Below are 23,104 nucleotides of genomic sequence, written 5' to 3' on the forward strand. Positions count from 1 at the left end.
GTAAGTGCTTAATAAATTCTTGCTGACTTGACTTGTTGATAATTCAACCAAATTCAATTCAATAAACTTTAAGTATAAGGTATACACTGGAGATATTTGTAAAAATTAAGCAATAAGCTATACCTTCAATGTGTTCACAATCAAAGTGGGGGAAACTACCTCTTGCCTCTTTGGCAGGTCTGCAGACCTCTTGAAGTTCACAGTATCACCAGGCATACTTCAAGCCTCCCCAGGACACGACAGGTTCCTGTTCATGCCTACCATAAGATGGGTTTCCAGAAGACCCCTTCTAAGACACAGCAACAAGGCAGGACAGGTGACGGTGGGCTATGCCAAAACCAGAAGGATCAACTGTCAACCATCTAATGACCTGGCTTCATGATCAGTGCCCCTCGCTGTTGCTCTTTCTGTATTCACGTCCCACTGGGATCCCGTGGATGCCATTCCCTTTTACTCCTCATTTCTATGACACCAGACTCCTGACTGCCAAAGAACAGAATCTCCCCCAAAAACCAGCTGTGTACTCCCACATTCCTATCTACCTCAACCTCTCTAGATCTGTCTGCTGCTTCAACTGTGCCCTCTAGGACTCTGTAATTAACAAACTTCTCAACTAACATTGGTTCTTCTCTTGCTCCTTCCATCGTCTGGCATTTGCTGAGACCTGATTCCCCTAGGATGATAACTGTATCCCTGGACAGCCTCTCCCTGTATTTTGGCTGCATTTTGATCTATCTTGCAAACTCACTGGTTGGGGTGAGGAAATCATATCTTCCTTGCTCCCCACAGATATTTTCAGACTCTCCCTCCCTCTGCTGCCAATACTCAGCAACCTTTCTTCCTCTGAAGTTTATGCAATTCAAATTTATCACAGAATCCAGATTCTATCAACCATTTCCCTATTGACTCCCCACCTCTCCAGGTTTTCCTTCCTTCCCCTTGTCTCTGGTTCACAATTTCAATGTCACTTCAATTCCTGCCCTCATTCTACACGCATTCAAAATGCATGCTGATGTTCTTTCACACATCCCAACTTCTCACTTCCTCAATCTATTCAACACCAGAGACCTATTCCACCTTAGCCACACAGAGATGGTCTTATCCTTGATCCTGCCATCACCCACGAAGTGTTCCACTTCCATGCTCAAGAACCAGGAAACTACTTTACAGAATCATAATTTTTTATCATTCCATCACTCTCTATGCTTTCCTCCTTCTAAATCTATTTTTTGTCCTTATCATGATCTCCAAACCCTTTTGACCAAGGGCCCTTATTGTTTGTGTCCTTTTGGCATTCTGGTAAAGCTTATGGACCCTTTCTCAGAATGCTTTTAAATACATAAAATATATAGGATTAAAAAGGAAACCAAAGGTTAATGACGATTAAGATGTAATTTGTTTTCCCCACTGAAGTTCATGGATCCCCTGAAATCTATCCCCAGACTCTTTGGGAGTCCAGGATCCCAGGATCCCAGGATCCCAGGATAAGAACCCATTCTACACTATCCCAGACCCTCACCCCTCCACTGGATACACTGTCTTCCCTTTCAAATCCTAACCACTTGGTGAGCCAGTTTAACCTGACACTACCCTATACTATCAAATCCTTTCTTCCCTTGTCAAACCACAACCCTAGATTACTTCCACCATCCGATTCCTTTGATTCTACTTACATGCTGCTGAACAAAACTAGGAAATCATACAATCATGCTGAGTCAGTCAACTAACATTTATTAAGCACCTATGACAGGCCAGATACATCTACAATGTGCCAGCTACTAAGTGCTGAGGACACAAACGAAGGGAAAAAAAAAAAAAAAAACCCCAGCCCCTGCTGTCAAGGAGCTCAAAGTCTAATGGGAGAGACAACTGCAAACAAAAAAGCATATAAACAAAAAGATATAAACAGGATAAATTGGAGACAGTCTCAGAGGGAAGGCAATGAGATTAAAGAAGACTGAAAAAGGCTGAAAAAGGAAAAGAAGATGGGACTTGAGCTGAGATTTGGAGCCAGGGAAGTGAGGAGGAGATGAAGAAAGAGATAGAGGCATTCCAGCCATAAGGGACAGCCAGTGAAAAGGCTCAGAGTTGAGACATGGAATGCCATGTTTAAAGAACAGCAAGGAGGCCAGTGTCACTAGACTGAAAAGTATATGAAGGCGTGTAAGATGTAAGAAGACGGCAAAGGTAGGAAGGGGACAGACAGATTATGAAGGACATTAAAAGTCAAACAGAGGATTTTCTATTTGATTCTGGAGGTAATAGGGAGCCACTGGAGTTAACTGTTTGAGGTGGGGGGGGGTTGTGATACAGTCAGAGCTATGTTTTAGGAAAATCAATTTGACAGCTAAAGGAAGGATGGATTAGAGTAGGGAGGGACACTAGGGAGAGACAATGAGCAGGCTACTGAAATAGTCTAGGTGTGAGGTGATGAAGGGCTGCACTAAAGTGGCAGCAGTGTCTGAGAAGAGAAGGAAATATACAAGAGATGTTACAAAGGTAGAAATGACAGGACATGACACTGATAGGATATGGCAGGATGAGAGAGAGGTAGAAGCTGAGGAGTCCACTCAAATTTTATGCCAGCTAATAACTGAAATTAGCTGGGACCTTACTGAAGCATCCCTCCCTAAGTGATTCTCTATTCCACTCAGCACAGTGGCTGTTCCAAGCCTCTTCTCAAGTGTCCCACAACTACTCATCATCCCACCACTCAACTGAGATCTTGCCTTAGACTTCACCTAAAAAACCTGAGGCAATTAACCAATAATTCCTTCTTCTCCCCTCTTCATCATCTCATATCCCTCTGATAACTCTACTCACTCCTTAACTCTAGTCTCTGATGAAGAGGACACCATTCTATCCATCAAAGGAAATCACTTAACATGTAAACTTAATTCCATCCCTTTACATCTTTTCCAGTAAATACATCAACTCGCGTCCCTACCATGTCCTCATCTTCAATATCTCTTTATCTACTGGTCCCTTTCCAGATGTCTACAAACACACCGAAGTCTCCTCTATCTTTAAAAAAAAAAATCCTTATGAAAATGATAAATGTTGGGGAAGACGGGAGAAAATTGGAACACTGATGGATTGCTGGTGGAGTTATGAACTGATCCAGCAACTCTGGAGTGCAATTTGGAACTATGCACAAAGAGCAATCAAACTGTACATACCTTTTAATCCAGCAATACCACTACTAGGTCTGTATCCCAAAGAGATCATAAAAAAGGGAAAATGATCCATGTGTACAAAAATATTCATAGCAGCTCTTTTTGTGGTGGCAAAGAATTGGAAATTGAGGGGATGCCCATCAATTGGAGAATGGCTGAACAAGTCGTGGTATATGAATGTAATGGAATACTATTGTGCTACAAGAAATGATAAGCAGGCTGATTTCAGAAAAACCTGCAAAGGCTTAAATGAACTGATGCTGAGTGAAGTGAGCAGAACCAGGAGAATATTGTACACAGTAACAGCAACCTTGTGCAATGATCAACTGTGATAGACTTAGCTCTTCTCAGCAATACAATAATCTAAGACAATTCCAAAAGACTCATGAAGGAAAATGCTATCCACATCCAGAGAAAGAACGATGAAGTCTGAATGCAGATTGATGCATACTATTTTCTTTTTTTGTTGTTGTTGTTTTTTCTTTCTTGTGGTTCTCCCCTTTTGTTCTGATTCTTCTTTAACAACATGACTAATGTGCAAACATGTTTAATATCATTGTACATGTATGGCCCACATCAGATTGTTTGCTATTGTGGGGAGAGGGAAGGGGAGGAGAGAGAAAAAATTTGAAACTCAAAATCTTATAAAAGTGAATGTTGAAAACTATCTTTACATGTAATTGGAAAAAATAAAATACTATTAAATGGGAAAAAATGCTAACATACACACAAAAAAAAGAGCGGGGACTATGCCATTTTAAATCTTCGTAACCCTAGGAACTAAGACAGTCTTGCATTTAAGAGCTGGTGAATAAATGCTGAGTTTAATTTAAAAAAAAAAAATCCTTACTGGATTTTACCATATCCATTGCCTATCATCCTATTTCTCTCCTCAGGAGGGAGAAAGAGAATTTGGAACTCAAATCTTAATTTTAAAAAATGTTAAAAAATTATTTTAACATGCAATTTGGAGAATAATAAAATATATATTAAAAAAAAGGAAAATAAAAATTCTTTTGAAAAAGTTATTGATTCTAGGTGCCTTTACTTTCTCGTCTCTCATTTTCTTCTAAATATTCTAAGCTAAACACTTTTGTGTCACCTGGTCTTTTGCAACAGTCTTCTAATTGGACATTCTACCTCAAGAACAGGTCCAATCCAATAAGATCTCATCCTTCAACTTAAAATGACCCCTCCAAAATCACCAATGCTCTTTTAAACTGTTAAACCTAATGACCTTTTCTCATTCTTCATGCGCTCTTCTCTGCAGCATTCAACACTGCTGACCAACTTTTCCTAGATACTCTTTCCTCTCTGGATTTTTCTGATTCTGCTCCCGTGGTTCTCCTCTTACTTGTCTGACTGTTCCTTCTTAGTCTCCTTTGCTCAATCTCCATCCATTTCAACCCAAAGCTCTACCCTGGGCTCTCTTGTCTTTTCTCTGTATACTGTCTTGCTTGGTGATCTCATCAGCTCCCATTGGTTCAATTACAATTTAAATACAAATGATTCACAGATCTATTAATCTAGCACTAGTCTCTCTCCTGAGTTCCACTACCACATCACCAATTGCCTGGACATTTCAAGCTGGATGTTTTATATGTCCCTGAAACTCAGTATCACCACAGAACTCATCTTTTTACCTCAAAATCATCCCTCTTTCTTTCCCTCATTCTTATTACTCATCTTTCTCTTCTGTTTATTTTAGATTTTTTTTTCTTTGATTCATGGTCCTTATAGTTATTAGTGCTTCTTTAGTCCCTCTGTTTCCTCATGGAATTAAAGATTTCAAGGTAACTACTTTGGATTTGTTCTTCTAAATAGTTTCTACATTAGTGCCTTATAAATTTTGCCCCCGGATCCCTTTTTCTTCTGTGCCTCACTCTTAGAAATACCAATTCCTGCAGGTAATCAGAAGATATTGCTCATTTTGACTGTGCAGTTCATTATTAATCTTTTCCTTCCCCATGGTCGTTTTTCCCCCATTTACCTCAAAATGTTGTCTCTTACTCAGTGCTCTCCTTTACTTCTGGGTGTCGGCTGTCTCCAGGAACTCTGATTTCCCTTATCCTAAGCTATGATGCCCCTCCTGATCACTGCCTTGTTGTGGTGGAGGGGCTTGTGCAACTCAATGAAACTATGAACTATGCTGTGCAGGGTTACCCAAGATGGACAGGTCAAAGTGGAGAGTTCAGACAAAAGGTGATCCACTGGAGAAGGAAATGGTGAACCACTCCAGTATCTTTGCCAAGAAAACTCCACGGACAGTATTAAAATAATAAAAAAAAATATGACATCATAAGATAAGCACCTCAGGTTGGAAGGTATCTAACACATTACAGGGAAAGAGTGGAGGCCCACCACAAATAGCTCCAGGAAGAATGAAACAGCTGGACCAAAGCCAAAAGGAAGTTCAGTTGTAGATGTGTCTAGTGGCGAAAGAAAAGTCTGATGTTGCAAAGATCAATATTCTATAGGAACCTGTAAGATCTATGAACCAAGGTAAGTTGGATGTGGACAAACAGGAGATGGAAAGAGTATGCATTACTCTCTTGGGTGTCAGTGTACTTAAATGGATGGGAATGGGTGAATTTAATTCAGGTGATCATTACATATACTACTGTGGGCAAGAAACTACTACTGTTAGAAAAGATGGAATAGTCGTCATAGTCAATAAAAGGGTAAGAAAAACAGTACTGGGGTGTAATATCCCAAATGAACAAATGATATCTGTTCAAATCCAACAAAAACCATTCAACATCACAGTAATACAAGTATATGCTCTAATCACCAATCCTGAAGAGGCCAAAGTTGCTCGATTCTATGAAGACTTACAATATCTTCTAGAAATAATACACACACACACACACACACACACACACAATGTCACATTCATCATAGGGGATTGGAATGCTAAAGTGGGAAATTTAAAGATAATTGGAATAACAGGCAAGTTTGGCCTTTGAGTACAAAATGAAGTAGGTCAGAGAATAATAGAGTTTTGTTAAGATAACTTGCTGGTCATAGCAAACGCTCTTTTCCAACAACCCAAAAGGTGACTGCTTTCTACTTTCACATGGACATCACAGATGGTCAATATGGAAAACCATCTGTGTTCAGAAATTTTGGGCAGTTTTTTTGTATTATTGTGTTCAGGTTTTTTGATTTGCTTTGGTCTTATGTGAGACCTAGAATACTTAAGTTGCTTCTATGCACCCTGACATGAGATTAAAATGTTTTGCGTGTATGGAAACCAGGTTTTCCATTAACATTACTGTCTTTTGTTTCTCTTTTTCTAGACTGTATTTCACTTCTACATATTTGCATTCCATTCAGTTATTCTCTCTTTTGTTTCTTTGGTGAGATTTGCCACTGTAAGTTCAAGTTTTTCCATTCCTCTAATTATTTCTGCTGAGCATGCTGTAAATTCTGCTTTCACAATTCTTATTTCTCTTTTAAAACATTCAGAAACATCTGCTATGGTGACATGTTTTTTTGGAAATCCACGGGGTCCTTTGCCTCATCAGCTGTTGATTGATTTTCCTTTGTTTTACAATATTTTTTCAGATATGTCTGGATTGTTTTACCAGATCTGGAGGCCATATTCCTTTTGTTATTAGTATTTTCTTGTTGGAATCTGCTTACGCTCAAAGTTTGTAATTGAGTTTTCATCCTGAGTTCTTCGGTAATTTCAGTTTTTTTTTTCCTTATTTTTATATTCTCCTATTGCTTACTTTGACTTCCTCCCCTTTGATAGCAGTTTCTCCGGGGGCTGAACCTCAAAGCCATCTCAGCCTCCTCCTACACTTCATAATTCATGGTTTTTCAGCCTCAGTCTTTGCCCCAATAAGACTTTCATGGGGGGGAAGGGGTGGGGGAGAGAACTGGTCTCAGCTGGATGCTAGGCATCTTAGGCTTAGTGGAGTGCCACACAGACACACATGTTTTCTGTCCCTGTTCCTCATTTTTCTGGCAGAGCTCTTTTGTGGCACAAAACACTGCCACATTGCTGTTCCAGCATGAGCAAGCTTCTGTCTTTTGGTGTTCCAAGGCACTGGGGGAAAAGGGCAATGAAGAGTTGATCTCTGTTGTAAGCCTGTGGCTTATGGAGCCCTACTATTAGAAGGAGTGGGGAGAAGGAGTAGCATTGAGCAATAACAATTCACCTTCTTTGTTCTTAATTCACTAAACTGTTATCTCCTTTGGGTTCTTTGTATCCTATACTGTGGAGAGGGCTGAAATTGTTTTATTTTTTGTTCATAATTCCTATTTTGCAGAGGTCTGAGAAGTCATGAAGGTTGGAGACAATGTCTACAAATGTCTAATACTCCACCTTGCTGGTCATGTTACTTAGGGACTCCCTACCCCTCTTCCTAACATGCCGATTACTCTCCAGGGCACTATCATCCTTCCTGGTCACCTAGGCCTTCATGCTCACTGTCATTCTCAATTCCGTACTCTTGCTCACCCTACATATCCAATCAGTTGCTAAATCTTGTGATTTTTTCCCCGACATCTGTCATATATGTCTGCCTTTCTCTACTCACATACCTACCACATATTAGTTCAGGCCCTCATCACTTCTCAACTGCTCAAGTCTCTCCCTACTACTTCAAATACACCCAACTACTGAAATTAATTCCTAATGCATAGGCCTAACCACGTCACTTCCTTAACTTGATAAAGCACAATGGCTACCTATTGCATCTAAGATCAAATATAAACTCCTCTATTTGGCATTTAAAGCCCATTTCCATCTTTCCATTCCTTCAGCATATTACTCTGCTCCACACACTCGACTATCCAGCCATACTGGCCTACCTGCTGTTATTCACACACAACATTCCTTTTGTTCTCTTCATACCACTGCATTGCCTGTTTGCCATACCTGAAATATTCTTCTTTCTTCCCCCTCTTAAAATTCCTGGCTTCTTTTAAGACTCAGCTCAAATTCTACCTTCTGCAGGAAGCCCTTCTTGGCTGTCTACCCCTTCAGCTCCTAGCAGCTTCCATTTTAAGATTATCTTCCACCTGCCCAATTCATGCCCATATTATGGACTTCCATTAGAATATAAGGTGTTTGCTTATTGTACTTCAGGTTAGTGTTTTAAAAAGAAATTTTAAAAAATATTATATCTCAGTGTATCACATCAATGTTAGAGGAACTGTTTAAAGTTATAAGAGGAAGAGATAATGGCTCTGGGTGGAAGGAGGGGTTGGAAGATGGTGTGGAACTGACCACAGGGAAGAAGTATCTTAGTCAATCATCTCAGTCACCCTTTCATCTAGTCCTATGAGAATGGGGCTTAAATAGGCCCTCGGGTCCTCTGGGATGGGAGTTAGGGCTAGACTGGAGTATTCCAGAAAGAAAGCTGCTCTGACATCTACTCTGGTGTTTAGTGGACCTTTTAGATACCCTACACTGTGGATGCCAGGCTCTGACTCTCTCAGAATGTAGTCAAGCTTCCTTACATACAAATATTAACTTGTTCTTACCTAATCTCTCCTAAGGAAAGTGGGAGTAGAAGGATGCATGGGTTGGTAGTGATTGGTTGCTGTTATATATTATGGGTGTGGGAAATGGACTTAAATGCAGAGCAATCTTGTTGGAAAAAAAAATATGTGATAGGGAGAAGGAGAAGTCATTCCTCACTCCCCACCTCTAACTACACACACAAACAAACACACACACACACACACACACACACCCCTCTACTTTAGCTTGCTACCCAACCTGGTTTTATATTCACTGATATTGTTTTGGAAATAAACAACCTAACTTCTCCTTTACCCCCCGGCCCCACACTCCACCCCACAAAAATAAAGACTATGACCTCCTTATAAGCAGGTGCTGTTAATGCCTTTCTTTGTACCCTCAGTGCTTAGCACAGTTTCTGGCATATATTAAGGGCCTAGTAAACGCTTGTTGATAGTGGGGAATTTTTTCGGCTTCTATAGATATCTTTTGTCTCCTTGGCTCTTTAAACATTTTTTTTCCAACACGAAAAAAATTCCAAAGTTCTGATACACCTATACTGACCAGATAGAACCCACATAATAAACCTAACCCTTTAATATTCTGGAAGTAGTTAATCAAAATAAATCTGGATACAAACCGTACCCCAACAATATATTCCAGACATTCAAAGAGCAACTGTCTGCCACCTACTGAGACAAAAGGCTAATTTCTCACATTTCATCTCTTCTCATCTGCCATTTTCTCTCTTCTACCTGCTCCCTAAAGAAATACTGAGGTAATCCCGGTCCACATATTTGCCAATTCTTGCTCTGGAAACAATGATACTTCTATCATTGTATCAAATGTATCAATGATACATTCTATCATTCTATCAAGAAAAGCATCTTGGACTACTTTACCAGGTAGCAATCCAATCTTTAAGACTGTTGTCACTCAAATCCAAAATATCCCCACACATTTCCTTGTCTTATTGTTCATACCCTTGTAAAGGCAAACAAGAAAAAATAGAATTAAGTTGAATAATAATAACAAGTATAGCTAACATCCATATGGTGTTTTTTAAGGTTTGTAAAAAGCTATTTATATTATCTCACTTGATCCCCACAATAGCCCTTTGAGTTTGGTATTATTATTATCCTCATTTTAAATATGAGGAAACTGAGGCTAGGAAAGGGTTAAGTGACTTGCACCAGAACACAGAGCAAGGCAGTGTCTGAGGTAGGACTGAAACTCACAAGCTTTCTATGTAGGTATGTTGGTGGGCATATTGGAATATCAATGAAAACATTGGCTACCAAACAGTAAGTGGAAGTCTCTATCCTTGGAGTTTATTTTTACCTTTTCCATTCCTCTCTTTTTCTCAAAGAACAGACACCAACCCATCTTGTATAACTGAGATTTTGACTTTCCTGAAGATAAGAAACTGAACCAAATGATCTCTTAAGGTCATTTTCTAGCTCTACGATTCTATTCTGTGTCTTTCTATTCATTGATGCTTCAGTGTCCTGATATAGAGCATAACACTCCTTAGCTATGCATATAAGGAAAGAGTACATAAGGAAGAAAAAACAGCTTTAAGTTGATATTAAGACTATGAATCACAGGCTGCATCCAGACTTCCTCATTTAGTCATTGAGAACACTCTCACAATACTACTTATCTGATCTTCAATTTGACTGTTCTTTGTTCATGTTCAAAAAATCTGGTTTGCAGATCATAACATGGTATTTTTTTTCCCATTTCCAGCGCTAAGCAGCACAGTCCTGTGAACTCCTTCAATGCCCACCTCTCCCTCTCTTGTCCTCAGTGAATGTATACTCAAAGAATGACAACTAACTTTAACATCTGCTTTAAAAAAACATAATAAACAAGTTAAATCTACTAGAAAATAATCACTCAGTGCACTCCAAAGTTAGTTATTGATAACCTCTGAAATATTCAAACCACTGCTCCCCTCAATTACTTCAGATACTTGGCAGGAGACTATTGTATTCAAGAAGCATCTTGTCGCTATAACAAATATGTAAAACCAAACGAAAAGGAATTAAAATTAAAGCAAAAATTTTGATACCTTCTTCATGGCCTGACATTTGGCTGTTTCAGAAAAGCCAATCATTTTATCAGGGGAACAGATCTTGATGAAGGGGAAGTTGGATTCCTCTGAAATCTTTGCTGCTAAAGCTGTCTTTCCACTGTGAGGAGGGCCTGCATAAAGACACAACACATCAGCAAGTATAGTAAAAAACGCTGGGCTAAGCAAAGGAGAATAAAACAAAGTTTAAACTTTTATTATTGAGTAGAGAGGCCTTAAACTAGTCCCTAACATTTCCTGCCACAACCTCATGGTAGCCACTCTGTCTCAGCAGCACCTATATTTAATAAACTGATTATCATTCCCCCCCACATATGGTTAAAAATATGTCCCTATTTATGGTCTTTAAAAAAAACAACTTGATTAAACAAATAAAATTTAAGTTTTCTAACTAAAAATGTTTTATTACCCCCTCCTCTCCATGAAAATCTTTGTAAGTCTCAATCTATATCAATGCTTGTCATCATAGGTCTATCAAACTACTTGTTTCTAAGAATTTTATATCTTAATTGATGGTTGTGGGGAGAAATGATCATCAAAAAACCAATTCCCTTCCCAAAGATGACATACTGAAAAAAACCTTTCCTTTTGATGAAGATCAGTCACAAAACTGACTCTTGAAAGGGGTTTTGTCATATAAGTTTATCCTTAAAGACTCAATTTGTTAGAAAACCTTTTTAAACTCTAAGATGCTATCAGCCAACCTTCCTCCTTAGAAGATCACCTGATACTTGCGCTGCTTCAGTTTACAAAGTACTTCACATCGAGCTCACCTGGCCCACACTACAAGTCTCCCTCTAAGGGAAGGTCACGTACTTCTATTGTAAAATATCTCTATTTTTCATTTAAGTAAATAGACTCACTCAGGTTAAATGACCAGTACAAAATCATATTGTCAGAAATTACACAGCACATCAGCCTAGGTCCTCTGACACTAAGATTTATCCACAAGATTATGCAACTTTCCTGTATCTGTCACAAGATACAGAGCTTATGAAAGTTATGAAAAATTCTCTCTAGAAAGGCTCTTTTCATCTATCTCACAAGGTAAAAGTGAATTTGTATCACTGATAAAGTAGGTATTTGGCACCTTTTCTTTCTTTCAGTAGGCTAAATTCTTGAGGTGACACAAGAAAAAATTTTTTTTAAAACTAAAGTCCTACCTTCAAGGTACTGATAATCCAGTTGGAAAGACTAAACCACCACAGCAAAGTAATTAGAAAGTAACAGAGAACTATAATCTAGTGATAAGTGGATAGTAGGGACCTTAAGTGAAAAAGGAGTTTAGAGGAGGGAAGAATTATAAATATTATTCCATGAAACTACTAATAGCAGGAAAATGTCAAGTTATGTGCAATAAGGTTGTAAAAGACTCACTTATCATTTTAGAAACTAAACAAGTCTCAGAGTAATATTTCTAAAAACCCTACTAAGTATTCATAAAAAGGCTATGGTTCTGTATCATGCTCATATTCTATTTCTGGTTACTAACACTTCAGTCCATCACCTTTCTTACCTTCCAAAAGAACGCTAACTAAAGGTGTTCGGTCACTGTTTTTAGTCTGCTGCACCAACAGCTCACCATCTTCTAGCACTCTAGTGACTGGGTCACCCCATTTGATGATACCATTCATGATGTAACTTGCATAATCCTCTTGGTTTGTTCCAAATGCCTGTTTTGGAAAAGGGCAGTTCAAAGAACAGTAGTCATCAGAATGAAAGAAAAGAAAGAAAGGAAGAAAGAAAAGCATTTAAAAGGCACAGGAGATCATTAGCAATTACCAGTGTACTAAAAGTGCTCAGTACTATCTTGAATCAATGTAACAAGCCTTAAAAGCAAAAGTCTGGGTTGTAATTGCCCACTTACTGTTTTGCCCTTAGGACAAAAAAAAAAATCCCAAATACAACTTTCAACGATTTGGAGTGGTTTCCAAATGTTTTTGATCCTGTACCACATTAGTAAAATATTTCTGATCACATACACCAATATATTTATTTTTATATTTATGAATATGAATGTTATACTATATATAAAACACATAATATATATTTGTTTATAAATTATATACATGTGCCACTGTACAAATATTGTATACAGCAAAAAATTTAAGAATGTAATAAAATAAACAGTATTTTAAATTATTTTATTTATTGACAATACAAAAACATTTTTGTGCTTCCCAAAACATATTAGTTAGTATTTTCAGTGAAAGCAATGTGATCAAATAGGCTTCATTCTTCTTTTTTTTTTTTAATCTTGAAGGTCTGGTTCTAAGTTCAACTTACTCCAATCCTTAGTTTTAACAGCTGTCATAGCTGAAGAAAAGGCCTCACAAAGATGCAGAGATCCAAATGGAAGAAGTACATTGTTGACTGCACTTATTAAATCATGACATTCATTTTTCAAATTACCATCCACCAATAAGTATACAAAGACGTTCCTTGAAATTTGGCTAATAAATTACCATCTTGATTTTAGTGTTCAGATGGCAACTACTTTGTCAGTCAATAAACATTTATTAAGCATCTACTATGTGCCAGGCACAGTGCTAAGCACTGGGACACAAAAAGAAGTAAAAGACAGCACCTGTCCTGAAGGAGCTGACAGTCTAATGGGGGAGGATACAAACAAACACGCACAAATAAATTATATAAAGGATTTATAGGAAATAGCTCACAGAAGGCTAGAATTAAGAACAGTTTGGAAAAGCTTCCTGCAAAAGAGAGCATTTTAGTTAGGGGTTAAAGGAAGCAAGGGACACCAACAGACAGAACAGAGGAGGGGGAGTGTTCCGGGCATGGAGGACAGAGAGAAAATGCACGAAGCCAAGAGGTGAAATGTCTTGTTCGTGGAACAGCCAGAAGTCCAGTATCAGTGGACTGAAGAGTATGTGTCAGGGAGTAAGGTGTAAGAAGACTGGAAAGGTATGAGGGGGCTAGGTTATGAAGGGCTTTGAACACAAAATGGAGGATTTTGTATTTGATCCTACAGGTGACAGGGAGCCACTGGAGTTTACTGACATGGATGAAGCTGTGCTTTAGTAAAATCACTTTAGTGACTGAATGGAGAATTGATTGGGGTAAGGAAAGACTTGGATTGGAGTAATGGAATGGCGTACCCACCAGCAACCTATTGCAATAATCCAGGGGTGAGGTGATTAGGGCTTTGCATTAGAGTGGTGGCAGTATCAAAGAGAAGGGGGAATATTTAAGAGATGCTGCAAAGGTAAAATCAACTGACCTTGTCAACAGCTTTGATTAGGAGTGGGATGGTGAGAGATAGTGAGAAATCCAGGATGACTCCTAGATTGCCAGCATAGGAGACTAGGAGGATGGTATTGCCCTTGACAGTAGTAAGAAAGGTTGCGGGCAGGAGAGAGTTTGAGGGAAATATAATGAGTTCTGTTTTGGACATGTTGAGTTTAAGATGACTTACTAGACATTTAGTTCAAGATGTCTGAAAGGCAGTTGGGGATATGAAATTGGAGGTCAGCAGAGAGGTTGGGGCAGGATAGGTAGATTTGAGAATCATAAGCACAGAGATGGTAATTAAATCCATGAGAGTTGATGAGATCACCAAGTGAAGTAGTATAGAGGGTGAAGGGAAGAGAGCCCAGGATAGAACCCTGGGAGACACTTAAGTTTAGAGGGCATGATCTGGATGAGGATCCAGCAAAGGAGGCTGAAAAGGATTGGATCAGATAAGTAGAAAGAGGACCAGGAAAGACTAGTGTCCCAAAAACCTAGAGAGAAGAGAGTATCCAGGAAGAGAGTGATCAACAGTGTCAAAGGCCATAGAAAGGTCAAGGAGAGTAAGAATTGAGAAAACGCCATTGGATTTGGCAGTTAAGAGATAATTAGCAATTTTGGAAAGAGCAGTTTTGGTGGAATGATAAGGTTGGATTGTAAATAGTTAAGAAGAAAGTAGGAGGACAGAAAGTGGAGATACCTATCATAGATGACCTTTTCAAGGAGTTTAGCCACAAAGGTCAGATGAGATAAAGCATGACAGTTAGCAGGGATAAAAAGATCCAATGAGGGTTTTTTGAGGATGGGGGGACCTGGTATGTTTGTAGACAGGAAATAAACCAGTAGTAAGGGAGAAATTCAAGATAAGTGATAGAGTGGGGATGACAGAGGAGGCAATCTATTAAGAGACCAGATGGAATAGAAGCGTTTGAAGAGATAGAAGGGTTAGCCTTGATAAGGAGTACAGCCACCTCATCATGTGAAACAAGGTTGAGAAGATAGGGGCAGAAGTTATTTAAGTGATGAAATGAGGAAGAGGAAAGAAGAGGGAGTTCACAGAAAATGACTCATTTTTTCCCCCTATAAAATATGAGGCAAAGTTCTCTGCTGAAGGTGGGGGAAGGCTGAAAGCAAAGAGCCACTGTGGAGAGTGGGATAGCGAGTTAATAAGGGAGGTAAAGTAGAACTGCCTAGCAGGGAGGGCCCAGTTGAGGTTGTGATGGCAAGATCAAGGAAATAACTACCATTGTGTGTGGCTGAGGCAGGGTGGAGGAGTAGCTCATGGGAAGTGAACAGGTTGAGGAATTGAGTGTTTAGGGAGTTTGAGGAAAAGTCAGTATGCTTGTTGTAAGTCCCCTAGTATGAGGGCAGGAGTTGGGGAGGACAGAAAAATTGTAAGCCATGTACTCAATTTACTAAATTAGGACAACGATCTGGAAGTCTGCAGACAGTAGCTACCAAGATTTTGATTGGGTGGCAGAGATGAATTGCATGAACCTTAGGAGAAGTTACTGAATGATAGAGATGGTGGTAGTTCTTTATATCACAGCTGGTAGCAGGAGATGGGAAGTTGCCTTGTATGCTGGCATAGATGGAATTCAGCCTGGTCTTCAGAAGGTGACATGGCAACAAGTAGTAGATTCCAGTGTAGGGAGAAGTCCCTTTGGAGGTATTTGGTCTGGCTCCTTGCCACCTTCCTTCAGAGTACATGCACCCAGAGAGAGGAAGGTCTGACTCCCTTCTCACTCTTCTCACCTGAGGCAGGAGAGAATGTAGGGCCATCCAGAAGTGGTAGACTCCCAGGACAGGGAAAGGGTGCTTTAGGACAAGATGGAAGGTACCCAGTCCAGCCCCTGGCCATCTTCTCTTTGTTAGAAAGGAATCTTTAAAGCATCATTTTGTTCTACTGAAACAAAAGCTTTTTCTCTGCAAACAATAAGCATAATAGGGGTTTGTATCCTCTATATTTTCCATACAATTATGAAATGGTAAATATGTAGTCCATCGTTGAATACTGCTCACAAAAAGCTACTTGTTCCGTACTAATGTCCACAATAAGGATGCCCTCAATTCATGAATAAACATTTTACAAAAATGGGAAATTAAGCATGTAGGTTGGTAGTTATTAACTTACTCACTCCCAGTTGTGGCTTTAATAAGGTATTAGTAAGACTCTGCACACATTTAGTATATTCCCATCCTTTAGATGATACCTTGTGCATCAACTCTTCAATACCCTCACAACGATGTCTTTTCTAGAATGGAGATCCTCCACATATATTTTGTCTAATTTGGCCATTCTTCCAGGGTTTTTTTTTCCATTTCATTCACAAACATCATTCATTTCATTCACAAACATGCGATACTGTGATGCTAGAGTCCATGTGCAGTGGTTCTAATGTCCTTGGGGGCAAAAAGTTTATCATAATAATCTTTGCAGCTCTTTTTTTTTTCTCTTCAGTTTGTAGTCACTTTCAATATTCATCTTTAAATGCCACTGGGATTTCCTCAAACTGGGTCTCCTGCCAAATTTTCTTTAAACTGATTTTACCCTCTGGTGCTTCTCTCTCCATTATGAGATGGTACTGCTCATAATCATCCATCATTTTTTTGGAAAGATTTTACAAATCAATTTACATTCTAAACCAGTATTGTCTTTGGCTGCCATCTCTGCTTGGCAAATATGTAGTCTGCTAAGGCACTTTCTGGGCTTTTCTGGTTTTCTTGCTGTAGCAATTGATTTACATCAGTTAAATTCCATTTTGCATTTTGATTATCACCTAGTTATTTAAACAGGTCAGTACTAAATTATTTCAATTGTATGTTATATCTTTTTCTCTATTTCTCTATATTCTTTCTTCTACCTTTTTACTAATTCTGATTTTTGTTCTGACAAGTTGATGGTCTGATTTTATAAACAATTCATTTAGGAAATTTACCAAATCAACAATGAGTCTTTTCTTGCCTGTTTAAATGTAATCATTGAATGTAATTTCTTTTTTTGTGTGTGATGTTATTTGTTGCTCACCATGTCCACGGCTTATTGGCCACTTCCAAACCATGCTGCCCATACGCTAGTCCTCTGCCTCCCACCAGGGCTATTGATTTCTGCCTCTGGGACCCCGGGTTTGATAAGTAAGCTTTCATCTTCTCTTGTCCAGAACCAGCTCACCATATATAACACTTCCTGGCCATCTCTAAACCATGTTACTTCAAACATACCTTCCTTTGCTTCTTTATTCTTCCTTTGCCTCCCACTCTCCCACAGGTACTGTCTTCACCTAATAGAATGTAAGCTTCCAGAGTACAAGGACTGCCTCACTTTTATATCTGTATTCAGAGTGCTTGACACATGCTAAGTGCTTACTAAATGCATTTTAATTTACTTATTCATTTTCTCAAAGAGAGTTTTCATGATGTAAAGGTATGAAGCTTCTAGATAGTCTACAAATCTGTGGCCTCTCTCACTCCTTCTTCTTAAACTATGCTTTCTCATATACTTCTCACCATCTTCACCCTTTTCTGCCTTCACATTAAAGTCACAATTATCAGTATATGCTGATTAAACTTGGAGAGTGTTACTGACTTCTTCATAGATTTTCTTAACTTCATCTTCTGGAACCAATATTGGTGCATAAGCTTCGGTCATTTCATTGTGGTCTTTAGCAAATGCTCATCATAAGTATGCAGTAGGAGATGTCAAGATATCCCATGAAATAAAATTTCTTATTGCATTTGCACATATAATAGTTAACTTTGCCTTTCTTTCCTTCTCTAAGGCAGGCCTTCTTAAACTTTTTCCACCTGTGACCTCTTCACCACTTCTTAAACTTCTTAAACCCATATGGGGTTGTGACCCACAGTTTAAGAAGGGCTGCCTAAGGCACGCCTGTTGAACTATCATTACATTTAGCTGCAACTGCCTTCTTTCCTTTAGTTTCACGTATAATAAGAATGCTAGAAACAATATCATTCAGTTTCTCCAGTGGTATGTCCACTAAGTCACTGGACATGGGCTTCACATTTAGATTCCTGATTTTTTTTGTTGAGTTGTTTTTTAGTCGTGTCTGACCCTTCATGAACCCATTTGGAGTTTTCTTGGCAAAGATACTGGAGTGATTTGCCATTTATTTCTCCAGTTATTTTTACAGATGAGGAAACTGAGGCAAACTGACTTGCCCAGGGTCACACAGTTATTAAGTGTCTGAGGCCAGATTTGAACTCACAAAGAGGAGACTTTCTGACTCCAGGCCTGGTACTCCATCCACTGTGTCACCTAGCTGCTCCTATTAAAGTTTAGAGCCAGTCTGAAAACTGGCACCCTCTGTTCCCCTTTCTACCGATTAGCTAGTCACTTCAGACACTTAAGGAATCCACACAGGACTGAGAGCCATTTTGTACTGGCAAGGCCGATTAAGTCCAGGTTGTGTACAGAGAATCAGAATAAGGAAATACCCCCCAGAGCAGTAACCCAGTAGAAACTTAAGTCTGAGATCTAGAAAACAAAGTTCCTAAGAGGGAAGAGGGAAAAGTCCACTAACATAGCAGGATAGTCACTTTCTAAGACTAGTCTGACATGAAAATCAGAATCTGAGGGGATAACAGTAGTCACTGGGAGATGGTTAGTTTTTTTGGCCTGGTAATAGTCCTCGCTTCCTAAATGACTGCTAAGTCCTGGTTCAGGACCATCTCCATAAAAAATAGGGAAGCATCAAGTTTCAGCTTCAGGTGTCCTTGAAAGTCTGTGCAAATTTATTTTTTCTCTGGTAACAACGAAAAGGATGATGGTAGATTGATTGTTGCTGAGTACACATTCTTGACACATCTAATACCTGAAAGGCCCCCTCAGGTTCAGAGGTCCTCTGAAAACAAATCCGGTGTATTGTTCAGACCATGCCTGAAGCCCTTCCAGTATGCAAGACCTGCCACAGTTTATGAACACGTACCACAGCTCTCTGGAGCTTATGGTCACTTCCAAGCCCCAAATTAGTATCAACGTTGGATTTTATGGGGCCTTACCTCTCACCTGAACTCTTATAAAAGCTTTATATAAATGTAAGCTCCTTACGTCTAATCTCCCTTCTTCATTCCATCCTTTAGACTTCTGCAAAATGACTTCACTAATATGCAGATTTGATCAGGTAACCCCTTTGCACAAAAACATTCAGTGGTCCCCAATACCTACCCATCAAAATACATACATCACAGAATGGATTTAAAGTTTCCCATCATCTGGCTCCAAACTATTTCTCTACCTTACTTTATACTCTTCCACTTCATGAATTCTGTATTCCAATCAAACAAGAATTTTGTCCATTTCCCATTCCTGCAATGTATTTACCCCTATATCTCTCCTTGCTGAAATCTTTCCCTTTATTAATGTCATAAGGGGATGGACTGAAGGAATTGGGTCTGGCTAGCTTAAAGAATACGAAACTTAGTGGGGGACAAGATAACTATCTTCAAGTATCTGAAAGACTGTCATGTGGTAAAGATATTAGGTTTGCTGTTTCGCCCCAGAGAGCAGAATCCTCCCAAACTAGAGTTATGCACCTTGATAATACCTTAACTGGGAAGCTATGTCTCCCTTTAAGAAGGTATATGCATGAGGGTGGAGCCAAGATGGCAGAGAGAAGCCAGGAAGTTGCCTGCGTTCTCCCAGTTTTCCTCAGAAACAACATTAAATCAAGCCTCTAAAAGAATTCCAGAGTGACAGAATCCACAAAAAGACAGAGTAAAACAATCTTTCAGCCCAAGTTAAATTAAAAGGACTTCAGGAAAGGTCTGTCTCACTTTTACCCAGGTGGTGACCAGGCAAGCCAGTGGGAGGCTCTCAGCCACAACACAGATCAGCAATCAAGGTCCTGGCTCAGCTGGCCAGTGGTACAGCAGGCCAGCTGTGAGGCCTTCAGCACCAGGACAGCAGGCAAACTGCCAGCCCTGAAAGCCAAAGCACAACAGGCACAACTAGGCCAGGCCACCCTAGCACAGTGGGTAAATTGTCGGTCCCAGAAGCCCCAGTGCAGAAAATCAGTGACCAGACCCTTGGTCCCTAGTGCAAGAAGGTTGGGACAGTGCCCCTTTGACCCAGAAGCAGAGTGTGACTTTGAAAAATGAGCAAAAAAATTAATGGGAAACTAAACAATCTAAACATAAAGAATGAGTGGGTCAAACAACAAACCATAAAAACAGTCAATAATTTAATCAAAGAGAATGACAATAATGGGACAACATACCAAAATTTATGGGATGCAGTCAAAGTAGTACTTAGGGGAAATTTTATATCTCTAAATGCTTACATGAATAATATAGAGAAAGAGCAGATCAATGAATTGGGCATCAATCTAAAAAGCTAAAAAAAGAACAAATTAAAAATTCCCAATTAAACACCAAATTAGAAATTGTGAAACTCAAAGGAGAGATTAATAAAATTGAAAGAAAACTATTTAATAAATAAAACTAAAAGCTGGTTTTATGAAAAAAAATAATAAAATAGATAAACTTTTGGTTAATTTGATTAAAAAAAAACCTAATTACCAATCAAAAATGAAAAGGGTGAATTCACCACCAATGAAATAAGGAAATTAAAGAAACAATTAGGAGCTATTTTGCCCAATTGTATGCCAATAAATCTGACAATCTAAGTGAAATGGATGAATAATTACAAAACTATAAATTGCCCAGATTAACAGGGGCAATGTCCTTTTTTTTTTCCATTCAGGATTATGCTCAGCTTTGCTGGGTATACCCAATTTTAGAAAAAGAAATTGAATAAGCTATCAATGAACTCCCTAAGAAAAAATACCCAGGACTAGATGGATTTACAGGTAAATTCTACCGAACATTTAAAGAACAATTAGTTCCAATATTATATAAACTATTTGGAAAAATAGGTGAAGAAGGAGTCCTAAAAATTCTTTTTATGACACAAATATGGTGCTGATACTTAAACCTGGAAGAGCCAAAACAGAGAAAGAAAATCATAGACCAATTTCCCTAATGAATATCGATGCAAAAATTTTAAATAAAATATTAGCAAAGAAATTATAGTAATTTATCACCAGGATAATACACTATGACCAGGTGGGATTTATATCAGGAATGCAGGGCTGGTTCAATATTAGGAAAACTATCATTGACCATATCAACAACAAAACCAACATAAATAATAGGATTATCTCAATAGATGCACAAAAAGCTTTTGACAAAATACAGCACCCATTCCTATTAAAAACACTAAAGAGCATAGATATAAATGGAGCTTTCCTTAAAATGATAAGTAATATCTATCTAAAACCATAAGCAAGCATTACCTGTAATGGGGATAAGCTAGAAGCCTTCCCAATAAGATCAGTAGTGAAACAAGGAGGAATTTTAGATTTAGCAATAAGAGAAGAAAATGAAATTGAAGGAAGTAGAATAGGCAATGAGGAGACAAAACTATCACTCTTTGCAGATGATATGATGGTATACTTAGAGAATCTTAGAGAATCAACTAAAAAACTTCTTGAAATAATTAATCCACATAAATCATCAGCATTTCTATACAATACTAACAAAGCCCAGCAGCAAGAGATAGAAAAAGAAATTCCATTTAAAATAACTGTAGACAATATAAAATATTTGGGAGTCTACTTGCCAAGACAAACCCAGGAACTATATGAACACAATTACAAAACACTTTACACAAATAAAGTCGTATCTAAACAACTGGAAAAATATCAATTGCTCAAGGGTAGGCCAAACTAATATAATAAAAATGACAATTCTACCTAAATTAATCTACTTATTCAGTGCCATACCAATCAAACTACCAAAAATTATTTTATAGAGCTAGAAAAAATAACACCAAAATTCATCTGGAAGAACAAAAGGTCAAGAATATCAAGAGAATTAATGAAAAAAAGTGCAAAGAAAGGTGGCCTATCTGTACGAGATCTAAAACTATAAAGCAACAATCATCAAAACTAACTGGTACTAGCTAAGAAATAAAGTGGTTGGTCAGTGGAATAGATCAGGTGACACAAGACACAGTAGTAAGTGACTACAGTGATCTATTGTTTGATAAACCCCAAAACTCCAGTTTCTGGGTAAGAACTCTCTGTTTGACAAAATCTGCTAAGAAAACTGGAAAACAGTATGGCAGAAACTACGCATAGACCAACATCTCACACTGCATATGAAGATAAGGTCAAAATTGGTACATGATTTAGACATAAAGGGTGATGTCATAAGCAAATTAGGAAAGCAAGGAACAGTTTACCTGTCAATCTATGAAGAAGGGAAGAATTTATGACTAAACAAAAGATAGAGAGCATTATGGAATGCAAAACGGATAATTTTGATTACATTAAACAGTTTTTACACAAACAAAACCACAGCAACCAAGACTAGAAGGAAAGCAGAAAGATGGGAAATAATTTTTATATAACTGTTTCTGACAAAGGCCTCATTTCTAGAAATATATAGAGAACTGAGTAAAATTTATTAGAATACAAGTCATCCCCCAATTTACAAATGGTCAAAGGATATGAACAGGCAATTTCCAGATGAAGAAATTAAAGTTATCTATCGTCTTATGAAAAAATGCTCTAAATCACTATTGATTAGAGAAATATAAATTATTAACTCTGAGGTACCACACCTCACACCTATCAGATTGGCTAAAATGACAGAAAAGCAAAATGATACATGTTGTGGAAGATGTGGGAAAACTGGAGACACTAATGCATTGTTGGTGGAGTTGTGAACTGATTCAACTATTGTGGAGAGCAATTTGGAACTATGCCCAGAGGACAATGGAACTGTGCATACTCTTTGATCTAGCAACACCACTACTAGGTCTGTATCCCAAAGATATCATAAAAAAGGGAAAAGGACCTACATGTAGAAAAATATTTATAGCAGCTCTTTTTGTGGTGGCAAAGAATTGGAAATTGAGGGGATAACCATCAATTAGAGAATTGCTGAACAAGTTGTGATATATGAATGTAATGGAATACTATTGTGCTATAAGGAATGATGAGCAGGTGGATTTCAGAAAAACCTGGAATGACTTACATAAATTGGTGCTGAGTGAAGTGAGCAGAACCAGAACACCGTACACAG

General features: G+C 38.4%; 1 protein-coding gene across 1 annotated transcript in view; it reads right to left on the reverse strand.

Annotated features, from left to right (window-relative positions):
* NSF (N-ethylmaleimide sensitive factor, vesicle fusing ATPase) overlaps positions 1–23,104 on the reverse strand; it is a 210,981-nt gene that overhangs the window by 71,188 nt on the left and 116,689 nt on the right. The window contains 2 exon segments of the mRNA XM_027872966.1: positions 10,727–10,860; positions 12,264–12,420. Of these exon segments, the coding sequence (XP_027728767.1) occupies positions 10,727–10,860; positions 12,264–12,420 (291 nt within the window).

This window comes from Vombatus ursinus, unplaced genomic scaffold, assembly GCF_900497805.2.
Source record: "Vombatus ursinus unplaced genomic scaffold, bare-nosed wombat genome assembly UNPS02014801.1, whole genome shotgun sequence".
Lineage (NCBI taxonomy): Eukaryota > Metazoa > Chordata > Mammalia > Diprotodontia > Vombatidae > Vombatus > Vombatus ursinus.